The 17,739-nt window shown below is 39.4% G+C and overlaps 1 protein-coding gene across 1 annotated transcript in view; it reads left to right on the top strand.

Moving 5' to 3' along the window:
* The window catches only part of HSPA4 (heat shock protein family A (Hsp70) member 4), a 43,097-nt gene extending 29,305 nt beyond the window's left edge, over positions 1-13,792 (top strand). The window contains exons 9-19 of the mRNA XM_082836115.1: positions 567-718; positions 1,212-1,318; positions 1,732-1,865; positions 3,083-3,264; positions 4,301-4,390; positions 6,135-6,287; positions 7,174-7,299; positions 8,091-8,198; positions 9,896-10,015; positions 11,306-11,467; positions 11,649-13,792. Of these exons, the coding sequence (XP_082692241.1) occupies positions 567-718; positions 1,212-1,318; positions 1,732-1,865; positions 3,083-3,264; positions 4,301-4,390; positions 6,135-6,287; positions 7,174-7,299; positions 8,091-8,198; positions 9,896-10,015; positions 11,306-11,467; positions 11,649-11,852 (1,538 nt within the window). The 3' untranslated portion in view covers positions 11,853-13,792. The remainder of the gene's footprint in view (positions 1-566; positions 719-1,211; positions 1,319-1,731; positions 1,866-3,082; positions 3,265-4,300; positions 4,391-6,134; positions 6,288-7,173; positions 7,300-8,090; positions 8,199-9,895; positions 10,016-11,305; positions 11,468-11,648) is intronic.
* Positions 13,793-17,739: the final 3,947 nt, after the last annotated feature.

Raw genomic sequence — 17,739 nt, 5'->3', positions numbered from 1 at the left:
GTTCCCAACCAGGTGGTATTAAGAGGTGTTTTATGAGTGACAGCAGAGCCTTGGTGTGTACCTTCTCTCCTTCTGATATGAGGAGATTGTACCTGTGTTATAATCTGTCCTATGCTTATACTCTGGCTGGAGTGCTGGAGTGACTAGATGTGCATCTGCGTACTTTTTTTTTTTTGCATACCATGTCAGGGGTAGTCCAATATTTTGAGGCCCTTTTATTTTCCTTATGGCCAGCTTAATTATTGATGTTTTAACATTTATTTGTGTGAGGCTGTTTCCAAGATTGTAGGATTTGTGTACTGTAGGACATTAGGTATTCCTTGCTCTCACCTCCTAAGTCCCAATATTGTCGTGCCACTCTGCCCTCATTATTTTGAGCGTGCACCTGTCTGTGTGTGCACGCTCACGTGTTATTGTGGAGGGGATTAGGGGTGGTGGGGCTTTGTTATACATTTGTGAATTATCTTGTTGTGATAAGATGTTATATTGCTCTTTTTATTTCACTGTAAAATACTAATTAAAAGATTCTTTTAATATAAATGTCTATTCTAATTGTTTTTAAATAGAGTTAAAGAAAGAAGATATTTATGCAGTGGAGATAGTTGGTGGTGCAACACGAATCCCTGCAGTGAAAGAGAAAATCAGCAAATTTTTTGGTAAAGAACTTAGTACAACACTAAATGCCGATGAAGCTGTTACTAGAGGCTGTGCATTGCAGGTGAGCTTGCTTTCTTTCACAGGTAGCCATTTATAGGTCATTGTAAATACAGCAGTGGTTTTATGTATCCAGCTAGTCTGAGATCAGCTCAGTGATCTTAAGGTCTAAGATTCTAAAACTTCTGTTTTAAAATTGGTATCAGAAGTTGTGTTCATAAATGGAATTGTTTGTACTATATAACATGTAACAAGATGAAATAAGTTACTAGAAACATACGTAAGCCTGAAATACCACTAGAATTTGGCGTATTTGTTGCATGAAGTAGTGTTATACATCAGTTAAATAAAGGTTGAGGTTAATGGAAAAGTAATGAGGAATAGCTAGATTATATGGGTGGTTTGACAAATGATAGACATTTATAAAACCACTTATTTAGGTACTATTAAGTTATTAATGTAAGTAGATGTCTTCTGAAGTCATTCTTTATAGGTATTGTAATAATTAGTTTGTATGTCTACTTGCCAAATGGAATTTTTAAAAATTATTATTCTAGTGTGCAATCTTATCGCCTGCTTTCAAAGTCAGAGAATTTTCTATCACTGATGTAGTACCATATCCAGTATCTCTGAGATGGAATTCTCCAGCTGAAGAAGGGTCAAGGTAATAATGTTTTTTAACCATTTTTTACTTAAGTGTTAAGTCTTAGAAAATACTCTCCATTTCAAGTTATACACATCTGTAATATTTTGCCGTAGTGCATGAAGCAAAGTGATTATTTAGTCATTCATCAGAATAAGTTTGTGTCCTTACTAGCTTCTTTTATTTGATCCTGCTGAAATAATTGGTGCCTTTTATGTGCTGATTGAAGTATATATATATGTTTAAAACTGACACTAGACACAGACACACACACATACATATTTTTTTTCTTAGGAACTCCTATAATCTGCAAACAGTGCCAGTTGAGAAGAGTAACTAGAGCTATACAGTAATTACAAATCTAGAATACATGGGTAAAAAGTGTTAGCAATGTCCTAAATTTGTGTTTTTGTCTTTTTCCTCTCTCTGTTCAGTGACTGTGAAGTCTTTTCAAAAAATCATGCTGCTCCTTTCTCTAAAGTACTCACATTTTATAGAAAGGAACCTTTCACTCTTGAGGCCTATTATAGCGCTCCTCAGGATTTGCCCTATCCAGATCCTGCTATAGGTAAGTAAAGAATTGGGAATTAAAAAAAAAAGAAAAAAAAATTATGTGTGCTTGGGAGAACTGGAATAGCAAAGCAAGTAGAGAATGCTGAAATTTAGGTATTTTAGATCACACGCACAAAAAAACCACTTGCAGTTGTATTACCAGGTTTAGAACCAGCAGGATGGTCATTATTTAATTGGATCTCCTGTTGTGGGCTGTAGTTCTTGTTTTCTTTTTTTTTAATTAAATTTTTTTTAGTTTAGTTTTTATTGATTGATTGATTGATTGATTGATGCTCTGTGCGGCTTGCGGGAAGTTAGTTCCCCGACCAGGGGTCGAACCCACGCCCTCGGCAGTGAAAGCACAGAGTCCTAACCACTGGACTGCCAGGGAATTCCCTGGACTGTAGTTCTTGGTTAATGCACATTGTTGTTATACCTTGTGCATAATGTGGTGCTAGTTACTGAAAGGAGTTGAAGAGATTCAATTCTGACCCTAACATAGAGTTAGGTGTACACAGAAAATCATTAGAAAGTTGTGATAATCAGTATCACAGGTTATGGAACCATGTTGGCTTGAGTCTTCATTGACTCTGAGAAACTTAGAATCTGGTTATAATACCAGTCGAGGAGAGAGAAACTAGAGTTAATATGATAATTATGGAACTAGAATACATGGGTAAAGTATTAGGAATATCTTGAATGGCACTTAGAAGCTTGGAAAGTTAACCTACTCTGTTTTCTTCATTTGTAAAACAGGACTAGGTGTGATAATTCATATTTTACAGAGTTTTATGAATTAAAAAACATAAGCAAAACCCTGGTATAGTAATTAAATCTAGAAATGTCAGTTTCTTGATAAGTGACAAGCAGTATGGAATCACTGGGGTTTTCAGTAGAGGAAAGTGGGACAAATCTATTCTAGGAATTTATCTGGCAGTAGCCTATAAAGATGAATTGGAGTAAGGCACTGGAGGGAAGGACGTTTGAAGAGTTAGGAGGTACTTGAGTCCTTAATTGAGACAAGATAAATAAGAGTTTGACTCTTTGTGAGAGAGGAAGGAGAAATCTGATGATTTAGTAAGATTCTAAGAGTGCCCACTTCGCTTATTTGAAGTATCATGTTACTGACCTTTCACTGAGAAATGGACATAACCTGTCAGTATGGGCATGTATTTGTGTTTGAATTCATCCTCTTAGGTTATGTGTTCTCTTTTGTCTTTCTTATGTCCTTAGCTCAGTTTTCAGTTCAGAAAGTCACCCCTCAGTCTGATGGCTCCAGTTCAAAAGTGAAAGTCAAGGTTCGAGTAAATGTCCATGGCATCTTCAGTGTGTCCAGTGCATCTCTAGTGGAAGTGCACAAGTTTGAAGAAAATGAGGAACCGATGGAAACAGATCAGAATGCAAAGGAGGAAGAGGTAATCTAGACAATCTTATACCATTTTAGGCCATTCATAATGGCTCAGAGGTGACACTTGTCTAGAAATTCTAGCAAATAGACTGGGTGACAGAGCTGCTGAGAGTAGGTTTGCATGCGTACCCCATCATATGTGAACTAGCACAAAGTCTTTATACAGAATTTGTATAGAAGTGGGACATAGTTGGCTTCCTCCTTCAGACCATGCACCTCTCAATTTGACTTATTCTTGGTTCTTTCTGATTACTGGGGAATGCTGAGTCTCAGTTGATTATTTCCACAGGTAGCATAGAATTCACTCATTTGTTGGAATCATGCACTGGGTCTTGTACTTACTGTGTATAAAAATCAAGGCTTTATAAAACTATAAATGTTTGGGGTCTCATCCCCACAGATTTTGTTTGACTTGATCTGGGCTAGAGCCCAGGTGTCAGTTTTAAAAGCCTCCGAGGTCATTCTAATGTGCTGCAGGCATTGAAAGCCAGTGTGATTCAAGGTCTCTACAAACTTCTCCCTTCTTTGTCATTTCTGTCAGCCTTTGTTCTTTTAACACCTTTAACAGAATTTTCAAGGTGTCCACCTCCCCTAATGTACACAGTGGTTGTACTTTTGAGGATGGAAAGGCTGATTTAAAAACTGCTAGAAAAAGTTAAGACTTTTGAGAGAAATGTATTCATGAGGAAGCTAGGAGAAACTCATGCTTTCTTAGGATTTTATTGTGTTAAGTATTGCCACGCTGTGTGCTTGTAAGTGCTGCTATGGTTTTACAGTGTAGTTCTATAGCCGCTCCTATTTATATAAGGACAAGGCAAGAGTTATTTCCATTATACAGATGTAGTAACCGAGATCCAGAGAGGAAAACTTTCATGTTCTAAGTGTAACATATGTGTTATAGCTGGAATTTGAGTCTGGGTTGTCTGATTGTTGGTAATTAGTAGGAATTCCACATCATGTGATTTTGCCAATGTGTCATGAAGGTTGCTTAGTCTTTCACTAGTATTTCCTAGTTTCAGGATTTGATGTGACCTGTTTTTCAGAAGATGCAAGTGGATCAGGAGGAACCACATGTTGAAGAGCAACAGCAGCAGACACCAGCAGAAAATAAGGCAGAGTCTGAAGAAATGGAGGTATGAATTGTGTTTTAGAGTATGATTTGCCGTCTTTTTACATAATGGTTTTGGCTGACATATTATGTCTTGGAAGGGAATTATATTAGAAATCTTCATTTATCTGAACAGTCTTTAAAGCAAGATTTTGTAGTATGGTTGGAAAGTGTCTTTGGCAAAATGGTCTTTGAACTTCAGTCTGGATGGTTTGTGGGAAGGAAGCACTCAGAAGCCCTAGTTTTACTAGGCTAGTGATTGGTTCATGCTGGTTTCTGAATGGCTGTTACTAATAGTCATCCTACCCATAATTTATTCTTTACTAATAAACAATGAAAGATGTTTCTTTCAAGTTTTGTCAACTCTCTGAAACTTGTCTTTTTGTTGAAATACAGTTTTCAATAATAATGTTTTGAAATATATTTTGTAAATAATGTTAATATTTATCCCAAGTATTTAAATGAATATGTAGCATTTTTGGATCCTTTACAACCTGTTCTTTAACTTTTGAGTTTTCATGTTTAAATTTTGTCATCAGCATTGAAAACAGCTTTTCTTTCAAATTATTTGACATTGCAGTGTATAATTTCACCTTCTAATGTATTTCTGATTGTGGCATTTAAAAAAGTTTGGCAGAGCCTTTAGGAGGCTTAAGTCTGGTACCCATTTTCATGTCAGTTAACAAATTTTATTCCTTTAGCTGTGCAAATAATTGTAAAAAAAAAAAATGCAGAGGAAATCATCCTCATAGATGCTTTAGTGTACTGTAGGCCTTTTCCAAGGTGGAAGACCTGTTATTGCCTGGGTTGGGGGCAGCAGTGGGCAAGAGAAGTACGTATTTTTCTGTGTTTGGGAAGGTCGGGGAGGAGAAAGGAGAGAGGTGGACCCGCCTGCCTTCCCCACCCCCCCGCCAATTTGTGGATCAGCAAGAGCTTTCAAAGCGTAAAAGCAATGAAAGTAATCACAAAGGAAAAGGTGAATAGATTCAACAATAAAAGCTTGCATAGACAAATAATAGAAGATTAGAAAAAAACTAGAAGAGTCAATCACTTGGGGGGAAGAATCACAAAGATCCCAAGAGAACGCTGGATGAAATATGACTAGGCTATTTGAAGACATAAGTATGCCTTATAACTTTGTGAAAAAAGGTTATTGACCCAACGAAAATAATAGATCATGGTAAATGAATTCCTTTTTTTGGCCGGGGTACAGTGGAGTGGATTCTGTTACTCCTTGTGAGAATGTAAATAGGTGCAGATACTCTGGAAGTCATATTAGTACTGGATTTCTGATCCTTAAAAATTTCATACCCTCTCCCCACTAATTTCCTGTGCATGTTCATATGTTTAGATAAGAGTGGAAGAAAATTAGAGAATATTTAATAGTGATTATATGTTGATAGTGGGATTATGGCAGGTTGTTTTTGTGTGTATGTATGTAAATAAGTGTATGTGTGTGTACAGATCAGTAGTGTTAAGTATAATCACATTGTGCTACAGTCTTTTTCATTTCCCCAAACTAAAACTACCTATTAAGCAACAATTACCCATTCCTCTATCCCTCCTCCCCCCGTCCCCTGGCAACCACATTACTTTCTATCTCTATGGATTTGACTATTTATAGTCAAAAATATTTATATTTTTAACTTTCCAGATATTGTAAGAACACAAACTAAGTTAATAAAAGAGCAAAACCACCTTTTGAAACATGACTCATTTGGAAGTTTAAGAGTCTGTATAAGTGTTCTTAATGATTTCTGTTATTTTAGACCTCTCAAGCTGGGTCAAAAGACAAAAAGATGGACCAGCCCCCTCAAGCCAAGAAGGCAAAAGTGAAGACCAGTACTGTGGACCTGCCAATTGAGAATCAGCTGTTATGGCAGATAGACAGAGAGATGCTCAACTTGTACATTGAAAATGAGGTGGTTATTTTAAGTCTTCTAGAACAATAAGCTAAAAAGTTAACTTGACCGTAACGTTCAAACTCTGTGTCTAGTGACCTTCATGTATTTTAGGTTGTATGGGGTTTGAGAACAGTTTTAGGTTTTGGGGTAGTGGAGGACAAGTTTAATAGATCCCAAGACATAACATCAAAATTCTTTTATGGTGATATTATGTCTTTATTGCTAAAAATTCTGTTTTGAGATCTTTGACATTTAGGGGAGGTATCATTCATGTTTGGGTGTGTGAGTTTGATTATTCACTAGCGATTGGGATGTTTGAGGCCAGGGTCAGGGAAGTTGATCAGCAGGAGAAATTACATTAGCCTTAATATTTTGTTTATTAGTTCCTTTCCCTGTTGCCAGTCAATATGTAACTCTAGTTATGGTGAGCGATGCAAGGTTTGGGACCCTGGAGCACAGTTATTCAATTAATTATTGTCTGTGAGGTTTCTCATCATATATACATTGGATCTTAGAATAGTTTTGTTTCATAGACCCTTTAGCCTCTATACTATATGAATAATTTGATTTTCCTGGGTATGTAATACAAGCAGAGTATACTCACCTTGTGACATTGAGCTAATAGTTTCTTAAAGTTCTCTTGTCTTAAATTCTTTTCCTTATTTTTGCTTTTGAGTTTCAACATCTTGATATTTCTTCTATTGCTCTTTTTTTCTAAGTACACCCACAGAACTCTCACTTGATCTTCATAATTTACTAAGGACTGATGCTTCCAGCTCTCTTTCCGTGAATGATTCGCAGAACTAAAAGGATTTGAGGAAGAAGGCTTTTCTACTTTCATATTACTTAATAGTTAAGGGGAAATTGTCTCAGTTTTCTGAATGTCTAACTGTACTGTTCACAGGGTAAGATGATCATGCAGGATAAACTAGAGAAGGAGAGGAATGATGCTAAGAATGCAGTAGAAGAATACGTGTACGAAATGAGAGACAAGCTTAGTGGTGAATATGAGAAGTTTGTGAGTGAAGATGTAAGTATGTGCTGCAGTGTGTCTACTTAGTGTGCGTCTTCCGGCAGGATCCTTAAATGTAGTTAACAAGGGAAGTTTGTATCTGTAGGTATACAGAAAAATGATTAAAAATGCACTTTTTTGGGGAAAAGTTTTATATCGTTTTATTTTCTATTGATGGAGTGTTTCCCACAGGTTAGATGTTGTGCATCACTCTTTTTTTGGTGTGTCACTTTTTGATACATTTTTGCATGCTATTATTTACCTAGTATTTTTCTTTAAATCAGTTCACTTTTCCCTGATGTTTATTTTAACTCACTTCTTAAAAAAAATTCAGTATAATTGACATATAACTTTATATTAGTTTCAGGTGTACAGCATAATGATTTGATGTTCGTATACATTGTTAAATGATTACCACAATAAGTCTAGTTAAACATCCGTCACTACACGTACTTAAAAAAATTTTTTTCTTGTGATGAGAACTTTTAAGACTTATTCTCTTAGTAACTTTCATATATGCACTACAGTATTATTAACTATGTAACTCACTTAGTTTTAAATGTAGTTTTTAATTCTGAAATTTTCAAACATATTCATATGTTCCCTATGGCAGAGAAAATAGTGTAATAAACCCCTTTGTACCTGTAAAGCAAAATAACATTTTGTCAGTCTTGTTTTCCATATCCCCATCTCTCCACTCCGCCGTATTTTAAAGAAAATCCATATATATCACAGTTTGTGCCTGTTTCTTCATTTGTGAATCTACTGATTTTTGACTGACTAAATTGCAATGTTTCCTTCATCTTTAGGACCGTAACAATTTTACCTTAAAACTAGAAGATACTGAAAATTGGTTGTATGAGGATGGAGAAGACCAGCCAAAGCAAGTTTATGTTGATAAATTGGCTGAATTAAAAGTGAGTGACTCTTGAAAGCAGAAATGCTGTAGTTTCCATGGAGAGTATCTCAAAATTGAGAGTAATTCTCATGTTAAGTAATTGAAGGCAGATTGAAAGTGACTGAAGAGCTATACTTTTTATCACTTAGGTTCACTTTCTTTCAGAACTTTTTAATAGCAAAAGAATTTTTCTGAAAATTGAGTTTAGACCTAAACTGTTTCACTGAATTGGAGCTTGACTGTGTTCTTGGTGTCAAGAGATTGAAAGACTAGCAAGATGCATCCCTGTCCTAAAGGTACTTGCAATGCAGTTGGAGCAGGGCTGCGTGTATACAGCTTTGATTCTCAATAGAGCAGAAGTGTCTGGTTTTGTATTTAAAGAAGCTGATAGTTACACCTTAGAGTTAAAAGTACAAAGAATTATTTAAAGTTGAGGCCTTTTTTTTTTGTGTGTGGTACGCGGGCCTCTCACTGTTGCGGTCTCTCCCACTGCGGAGCACAGGCTCCGGACGCGCAGGCCCAGCAGCCATGGCCTATGGGCCCAGCTGCTCCGCAGCCCGCGGGATCCTCCCGGATCGGGGCACGAACCCGTGTCCCCTGCATCGGCAGGCGGACCCCCAACCACTGCACCACCAGGGGAGCCCGAGGCCTTTTGTTTGGAAAAAGATGCAAATACACAAGAAGACTTTTTGCATTTCTCTGGATTACTTAGTTTCTTGTCAAACTGGGCCATTGTGACTAACCTCTGGAATGGAATTGCTGAAGGACAGTGCCTGCAGTTTCCTGTCATTCTGGCAAGAATATAAAGAGTCTCCAGTGAGATCCTTGCCATTGAGGTTTTTGATTTACTTTTTATTATGGGAGATGTCCAACACGTGAAAGTAGACAGAATAATAGCTTCAACTGTTGTCAACTTATGTCTGGTTTTGTTTCATTTCTGCTCGTTTCCACTCCCAGTTATTTTAAGCAAGTCTCAGGTTATATTTAATCCAAAAATATTTCAGTGTGTATTTAAAAGAAAATGTAGCCTTAAGCTGTACCATTATCACATGCATTAAAATTTCTTAATGTCACCATTAATATCACCATATATTCAGTCTGTTTTCAGGTTCCAGTTGCTTCATAAATTATTTTTTAGTTTGTTTGACTCAGGATCCAAACAGGGTCCATACATTCTGTTGATATGTCTCTTAAATCTGTGTCTGTACTTCTCCTTCCACCATTTCTCCTCCCTTACTTAGTTGATGAAAAAACTTGATCATTCGTGCTCGAGGATTTATTCCTGGTCTGGATTTTGCTCCTTTTCAACTCTGGTGTTTAATCTTATCTGGTAAATTGATGGTTACAGCTGGAGGCTTTGTCAGATACAGGTTTAAAAGAAAATTTATTTTTTATTTTTCCAAGTGTACTTCATAATGGTGAAGTATACCATATCACTGTCTGGAGGCACCTAATTTTTGGTTGTCTCCCTAATGTATTTTGAGAACTAGGGTTCAAGTGACAAGTTGAAGTGGCTCCACTTGGCACAGTATTGAGGTATATTCTCATGTAGACTGAGGATATATTTCAATTGGCTGGGGAAAAATATTCAACTTCTTATATATAGAACATGGAGATTAAACGTATTTTAATTCATAATCAGTCTTAGTAGAAAGATACTACTCTTAAAGTTTAAACTCCCCTGTGAAGAATTTGTATATTCTCTCTTCTGTTAAGAATCTAGGTCAGCCTATTAAGATACGATTCCAGGAATCTGAAGAAAGACCAAAATTATTTGACGAACTAGGGAAACAAATCCAACAGTATATGAAAGTAATCAGCTCTTTCAAAAACAAGGTATCTTTTTTTTTTCTTCTCCTCTTCCCTACTGTTGTTTCGGTAGAGTTAAGTATTGAGACATTTACGTAGCATTTTTTGGTCTTCTTTTTAACAGTTGTTTAATGATAGTATTTTCTTTTTGGATGTTAATGTAAAGTATAATATTTTATCTAATCTTACTAAGAACCCTGGGATTTGCTGCTTCTCTTTAATAAGGGGAGTATGGAATTGAGCAATATTATTCAGCTTCCTTTTCTTGTTTTGAAATGTTTGGTCATTGACTTAACTTGCTCTATTTTGGTGTTAGAACCCATTAGGCAAATAATTTGGTTTGTTATGCAGATGTAGGACTGTCTCAACAATAAACTACTTTCATTATTTTTGAGCACTATATGATATATACTCCATAAATATATTATCTGATTAAATTTGCACAGTACCCTTATGAAGTAGGTGGTAGCATCAACATTTATAGATAATTTCTAACATCTTTAATCCTCACCCAAGGTTACTATTGGGGGAGCTGGGATTTGGCCTGAGGTCTGATTCCAGAGTTTCGATGGCTCCCAAACTTTGGTAAATAGTTTGGTTAAGTCCACTGCTATACTCAAGGATCTTGATGTATTGTCAGTGTAAGAAACTTTAAGACAGATAAATTGAGCTTTCTAAAAATATTACTTTTAATTAAAAAATTGTGCTTCTTTCGAAAGGACTCTTTTTTTTTTTTTTTTTTTTTTTTTTTTTGCGGTACGTGGGCCTCTCACTGCTATGACCTCTCTCGTTGTGGAGCACAGGCTCAGCAGCCATGGCTCACAGGCCCAGCCGCTCTGCGGCATGCAGGATCCTCCCGGACCGGGGCACGAACCCGTGTCCCCTGCATTGGCAGGTGGACTCTCAACCACTGCGCCACCAGGAAGCCCTGAAAGGCCTCTTTTAAAAAACTGTACTCATTATTATTTTGGTTCCTAACAAGGATGCCTAAATCTCAGGTCTCATACCTAATGACATGTAATTTTTTTTTTGCATTGTATAAGATTTTATGTAAAGCATGTGCTATGTATACTGCTGAAGCATTTTAATTACCACCTTGTGTAATTTTGGCCTTTAAATGTATTTCCTCTGTGTTTTAAAAATTGGGGTTACTTTTCTGAATTCTTCGGGAATTGAATGTCTATGTAGGTTGTGAGGCTAGATGGGCTTCATTTTGGGAAAGATTGTAACTTTTTGAAAGATGGTGAAGAACTAGGCAATGTTTGAGTAGGGACAGTATCATCCTTTGACACTTGTCTGGTTGGCTGCTGGTTGCAGGAGGACCAGTATGACCATTTGGATGCTGCTGACATGGTGAAGGTAGAAAAAAGCACAAATGAGGCCATGGAGTGGATGAATAACAAGCTGAATCTGCAGAACAAGCAGAGTCTGACCATGGATCCAGTTGTCAAGGCAAAAGAGATTGAAGCTAAAATTAAAGTAATGTATGATTTTAAAGATTTAATAGTCTTTTCTAGTCAGTCTCATTATTTATTATTAATAGGAGAGAATTTCATTATTGCATCTTTGCTTCTGGCTTGGGGATAGGGTGGACTTGGATTTTAGTATGCCATGTAAAATTTGTTACAAGAAACCACAGTTTTCTCTCCTATTGTTCTAGGAGCTGATGAGTATCTGTAGCCCTATAATTTCAAAGCCGAAACCCAAAGTGGAACCTCCAAAAGAGGAGCAAAAAAATGCAGAGCAGAATGGACCAGTGGATGGACAAGGAGACAGCCCAGGCCCTCAGGCTGCTGAGCAGGGTACAGACACAGCTCTGCCTTCGGATTCAGACAAGAAGCTTCCTGAAATGGACATTGATTGATTCCAACAATTGTTTATATTAAAACAGACTATTATAAAGCTTTAAGTTGTCAACTTTGTTCTAAATATCAACTAGAGCAATTAAATACTGGAGATTTCTTAGTTTTTAGGGGATTTGGGTGGCGGGAGATATAGGTAATGTATGGAGCATTTTGACTTCGAAATAGTTAGATACAGAAATGAAGTGCATTGTATCTTTTTCATAATGGTACTATTTAGAAGCCCAGTTAGTCTTACTGAGCTTATGCTTCACTCCTTTTATGTTTAATCATGCTTATACAAAGAGAAGTTTGTTTTAGAAAGTTGAGCTATAGCACAAGCTATACCTAGCTATCAAGCAGACTTGTTATGACATATATGGCAGGAACTCTAATTGTGCTTCACAGATCTGCTGTGGAGATTGCCACAAAGGCTCCCCGCTTGGTGTGGGGATGGAGGAGGGGTCTCCCTCTGTTTCTGAGGACTAGAGAGCATGGCATGGATTAACAGAACAATTAAAAGGTATGCTCTGAGCTTCATCACGTGTCAGTCAGCTCCGCTGGGACTCCCACCCCGTCTTCCTATCTTCCCATCTTCCCCCAGTTAAAGGAGCTCCTATTACAAATGCCGTGTGCTGCTCCTGGGAAAATAGATCCTTTCACCTGGAGCAAGTTGTTAACTGAGGATTTTAGACCTGCAGGCTCTTCCTAAGAATGTATGTTCCTGAAAGTATGTCCACTAATATCCCAAGTATCAAAGTCTAAATAATTTTCTCTTCGGAAGGTTAGAATTGGGTAGATGTGCTGTTGGATATAGGCCTGGTAAATTTAACTGAGGGACTGATTCTTGTTAATTATGGTGTGAAGATTTGTATCCTGGCCTGCTTATTCAGGTGAGATGTTCTGTGTAAATTTGAGGTATAGCTTGAAGTCTTACGACAAGAGTTAAAAGTTCTTTTTTGGTCATTCACAATCACTTATGTGTTGTGTTAATATCTGTCATGAATCTGCCAATTTGTATGTGTTAAACAGCGGACAGATCATGCAGAAAACTAAGATGCACTGGATTGTACTGGATGAGTCTGAAATAAGTGTGGTGCTGACTTTAGCAACACCTCATTCTTACTGTGCAGCCAGTGTCAGGAGCACCAAAGCATTCCCTGTGACTGCCCTTTGGGCAGTGTTGATAAGAGTGAGGCATTTTGGAAACTAAGGGAAACCTGTAGTATTAGAGGCCAGAGCTGGTACCTGCCCTAGAAACTGTTACAATCTTTGTTGGTTACTTTTTGGACCTTTGTAATTGTTAATCTGTATTAACAGAGAGCTGCTCTGTTAATTTTGGCCTATGTTGTTAGAAATAAGATTATACCTTGCATATCTAGAATATGTTTCTGTCCATCTCATGCACTAAAATATTTAGAGTGTTACAAGCTCTAAAGTGCTATAGAGAAACATCACTTAGAGGAGGAAGGTGGAAGTGTATTTATGTTGGAGTGTAAGCATGTGTGGAAGCCTCGCAGCACCAGGACTTTGGCCCTGTTCTTAGAGCCTCCTCTATCCATTCTCTACCTGTCCTGCTTCAAGAGTTCCAGCTGGCCTGCTGTGAGGTCAAGAGCTACTTAGGAGTGCTGGCTGCAGGATTAAGCCAATTCTTAGGCAACTGACTCAGTTCCTAATGGCCATTTCTTCTAAAAATTTTCTTTTGTGTGTGGGGGAGGGTGTGGGTCTTGGGATGGGGGTGAGGTTGAGGTTTAAAGTTTAAACTAGAAATAAGATGATGTGGTCTGCTTGCTCTCTGTTTAGATAGGCTTTAAGACCAATTGGATTTACATGGAGGCCAGGCCAGAGAATCGTAATCAATGACTTGTGTGCAGACAAGCATTTATCCAGGTTGCATTGTCCCAATTGGTTTGTTAAAGCTCCAGGTTATGTTCTTACACAAAGAAAAACATTCAGTAAACATGAGACAAGTTTTAGGAAAACTTAATAAAAAGAAACCTGTCTTACACTCAAAGGAATGGTTTTCTTAATTTCATAATGAAGGGTGTGTATGTGTGTGTTTGTATGTTTTTGTGTTTTAAATAAAAACTCTTCTCTAGAGGTAAGAGTCCTCTAAGCTAAATTCCAAGTAGTTAACATTTGTCAGAGACCTCCATTCTGAAGAACATTTGAGGCTTAGCACACTGGGTGGTAAAAAGTAGCTCTTTCCATACTTATTCTCCCATGCTGAGTCTTGGCCCAGTTCTCTTAGAAATCCTTACCTTGCTCCTGTGACTGGGCCTTTGAGGGTTTTGGTATTAGCAGGAGGTGGGTTACGGCCCTATAAAGGCCAGTGCCAGGACTGATGACTGCCCCTTCAAAGAACAGGACATGGCCCAGAATGTGCTAGTAACAGTTGTTACCAGTGACAGTTCCAACAGTGTGTGCATGTATGTGTGTCTTGGTGTGTATGTGGGGTGGTGTTGAGTGTTGAAAGGGGGTGAAGCCACCAGAAGAGACACTAACTATACAAAGCATAGGGCCTAGATGGGGAGGGGTCTGGGGCCTTCCTCGCTGTAGTCCTGCTACTTAATAGTCCCGGTGCCAGGCCTACCAACAGGGCCTGTGTCCGCCACCTTCAAGAAGTGTCTGGAGTAAAGTCTTTTTTTTTTTCTGGGCCTCTGTCTTAGGGAGAAGAGTGGACACCTGGTAATATGAGTGGGAAGCCAGCTAGCTAGTGATTATCCAGAGTGTAGCCATTTTATAGGGCTGTTGGAATCACCTGGAAAGAGTATCATACCTGTTTACCCAGGAGAGATACCAGCATCCCCGGTGTCACAGGGGAAGAGGGTGTTGGAGGCAAGCCAGGGCTGTTGGGACGGTTTTGCAGTGGGGCAGCTTCAGCTTAACGTGAAGAACTTCTGTGGCTCCCGTCGGGTTGATGAGAATTCACACAGAGGCTTTAGACCAGTGGCCTTTGACATGCCTATCAAACATCTTGAGGGGTTTTTGTTGGGGCGCTGTCAGAGGTGGTAGGGCTGAGAGACTGGAGTCCTGGTGTGGAGCACTGGGGCTTTTAGCCTGACCTGAGAGTGACAATGTTTTAGGGATGCTCATGTGATATGTGCAGGGTGAGTGGGGCCTGGGGGAAGTTGGAGGTAGTGGAACTTTTAAAATAATCCACGTTTTAGGGGGATGAGCCAAATGAAGGGGGAAGTGGTAGGTCTTGGTACAGGAGGAAGGGGGAAGATGGAAAAGTAACTTTAAAACAACCATGCTGTTAGAAGTAGAGGAAGTAGTTAACCTTTATGGGGTAATGACAAGGCAACTCAGGCTAGGCTTCAGGGGCCTACTGACATTTTATATTGAGCTGGCTTTTGGTAGTACACTTTGTATACTTGATTGATTTCAATCATTCTTCTTTAAGTAGCTTAACAGATCATTTCGTATGTAAAATTATAATACAGGTTATAAAACAATAACGCACAGCTTCCCATGTTTGGAAAGAACATGGAAGGTGTTTGCATAAATATCAAAACTGGATAGGTGTTTCAAAATGAAATGGTTTTCTCCCAGTTGTGGGATTGTGAGTGATTTTTGTTTGTAAGTTTTTGCTTGTTTGTATTTTCTAAGATTTCTGTAATAAGCATTTTGGAATTTTATAATGTTAAATTAAAAATATATTTCAGAAAGAATGGCTCCAAGGTTTCAAACCTGGAATAAAAGACATAATAGACATGTGGAGCTTCCGGTCTGCAGGAGTCAGTGCAGATGTTTGTGAGAGTCTGGATAAGATTAGGAAATTGTACAGACATGGAATCGAGAGATCCTGAAGCTACAGTTGGATGTGGAAGGAAGCTTTGGGCATCAGGGTGTGTTCTTCCTGCTTTAGAGAGTAAAGGATGGTGTTTGGCTGTGTCAGGAAGAGGAAGTGGAAGCTTTCAAGGAAACGAGCAGCTGCCAGAATGATCATCCATGAGGCATGTTAGGGAGGAGGGAGATTTGAGAAGTGAGAGGTGGCAGTGGCCAGTGGGGTTAGATGCTGAGAGGATGCTTTAGAAGGGGGGTAGCTGGGCTTTGTGGGCGTGCAGTGAGGCCTCAGGTGGAGGAGAGTATCTGGTCAGGAAGCTTGGCCTAGTTGAAATGAGGGATCTACTTGGGGAGGAAGGAGGTGGGCAGCATCCTAGGCCCGCTGTCTTGTGTGCAAAAGGGGATAGTTTCCTTCAGTTACCCGGAGACCATGGCATTCCTTTCCTGGGTGGTGCTCCCTTGCCTCTGGCTGGAGCAGCCCTGGGATATGACTCAATGCCCTGGTCCTCTGAGCTGGATTACTGCAATTTGGAGCAGGTGCCGTAACTGTAGAAATCAAGGAGGTGACCTCTTAAGCAGCAGGGTAGGAGGCAAAATGGAAAAACAGCCATGTTGTTGGGATAGGAGCAACATTTCCAGGATGGTAACGGAGGGAATACATTTCTGGGGAGTCAGGGAAGGGAAGATCTCAGAGGATGTGAAAATACAGACTGGTTTCTAGATCCGTCCAATAACCATGAGCAAGTGCCACGCTAATCCTGACCTTGTCACTCCAGTTTTGACACATGCTGTAAGGGCAGGGAGGGAGAGAAGGGGAAATACTTCTAACCTGGGATTTGCCAGGTTCAAGGACAACAAGCAGAAAAAAAAATGGAGCTATGTTTGGGGCCATTTCCATTAGTTGTGTCTGTGTGTACATCCTTCAAAGTCCAGGTAGACTGGTAAGATTTGGAGTCCTGGATCAATGGAGGGAGAGAGCACTTAAAATTCTTATCACAAGTAAGCAGGCCCTTACCCACCGCATACATTGTTTTTTCTACCTGCACATTATTTTAATTAATTTAGTTTTGGCTGTGTTGGGTCTTCGTTGCTGTGCGCGGGTTTTCTCTAGTTGCGATGAGCGGGGGCTACTCTTCGTTGTGGTGCACGGGCTTCTCGTTGCAGTGGCTTCTCTTGTTGCGGCGCATGGGCGCCTGGGCTCTAGGCGCACGGGCTTCAGTAGCTGTGGCTTGAGGGCTCTAAGCGCAGGCTCAGTAGTTGTGGCTCACGGGTTTAGTCGCTCCACAGCATGTGGGATCTTCCTGGCCCAGGGATCGAACCTGTGTTCCCTGCATTAGCAGACGGATTCTTAACCACTGCACCACCAGGGAAGCTCCCTCAACATGCACTTTAAAATTTAAAATAGACTGGTCTACTATTTGGTCAAGACTTGGCTAAATGCTCAGGGGAGAGAAAGCTAGAAACACTTGGGAAACCGCCTCAATGCCTCAGCTTCCAAGATGTAAATCCCAGCAGAGCATTTCTGAGGATGAGCAGGATCAGTAGATGTTCCAGAAAAGGATGACCCAAATGATAGGGTACCTTTCAGCAATGCCGGTAGGCAGTCTTCTAGAACTCATGTGAGACTGCCATGAAGACCAGGAGGGTTGTGTGTAATAGAACTCAGAAAATTGAGAGGGCCCATGCAGTCATAAACAAAGCCCCAGGCTGGGTGAGGGGCCTTGCCTCTGTGACGGGTCCTGTCTGTGTTTATTCTATATCTTTCAACTGAAGGATGGACTCTGCCTAGTTCACAACTGCCCCCTGCAGCCAGCATGAAGCACAGGATACTTGAATACACACGTGCAGTATTTTCAGTGAATAAAAAACTCAGAACATGAGAACTATTCTTGAAAACATATTCAACTCTCCGCTTTGTGGATGAGGAAACAGCCAAAGCAGGCGAAGCTGACAGAGCAGGTGGATGGCAGAGTCAGGAATCCCTATTCCAGCTATTTTGAAAAACGTTTATCTTCTGGAAAGGTGTGTGCCTAGAATATGGGGCTTTTGCCCCCCAAAACAATTGCTCTGCATATTACATCATCTGGCTCCCTGAAAATACGATGGCCTTCCTCCAGTCAG

Source organism: Leucopleurus acutus (genome assembly GCF_964270905.1).
Source record: "Leucopleurus acutus genome assembly, chromosome: 3".
In the NCBI taxonomy this organism is placed as follows: domain Eukaryota; kingdom Metazoa; phylum Chordata; class Mammalia; order Artiodactyla; family Delphinidae; genus Leucopleurus; species Leucopleurus acutus.
This window is presented reverse-complemented; position numbering and strand designations above follow the sequence as displayed.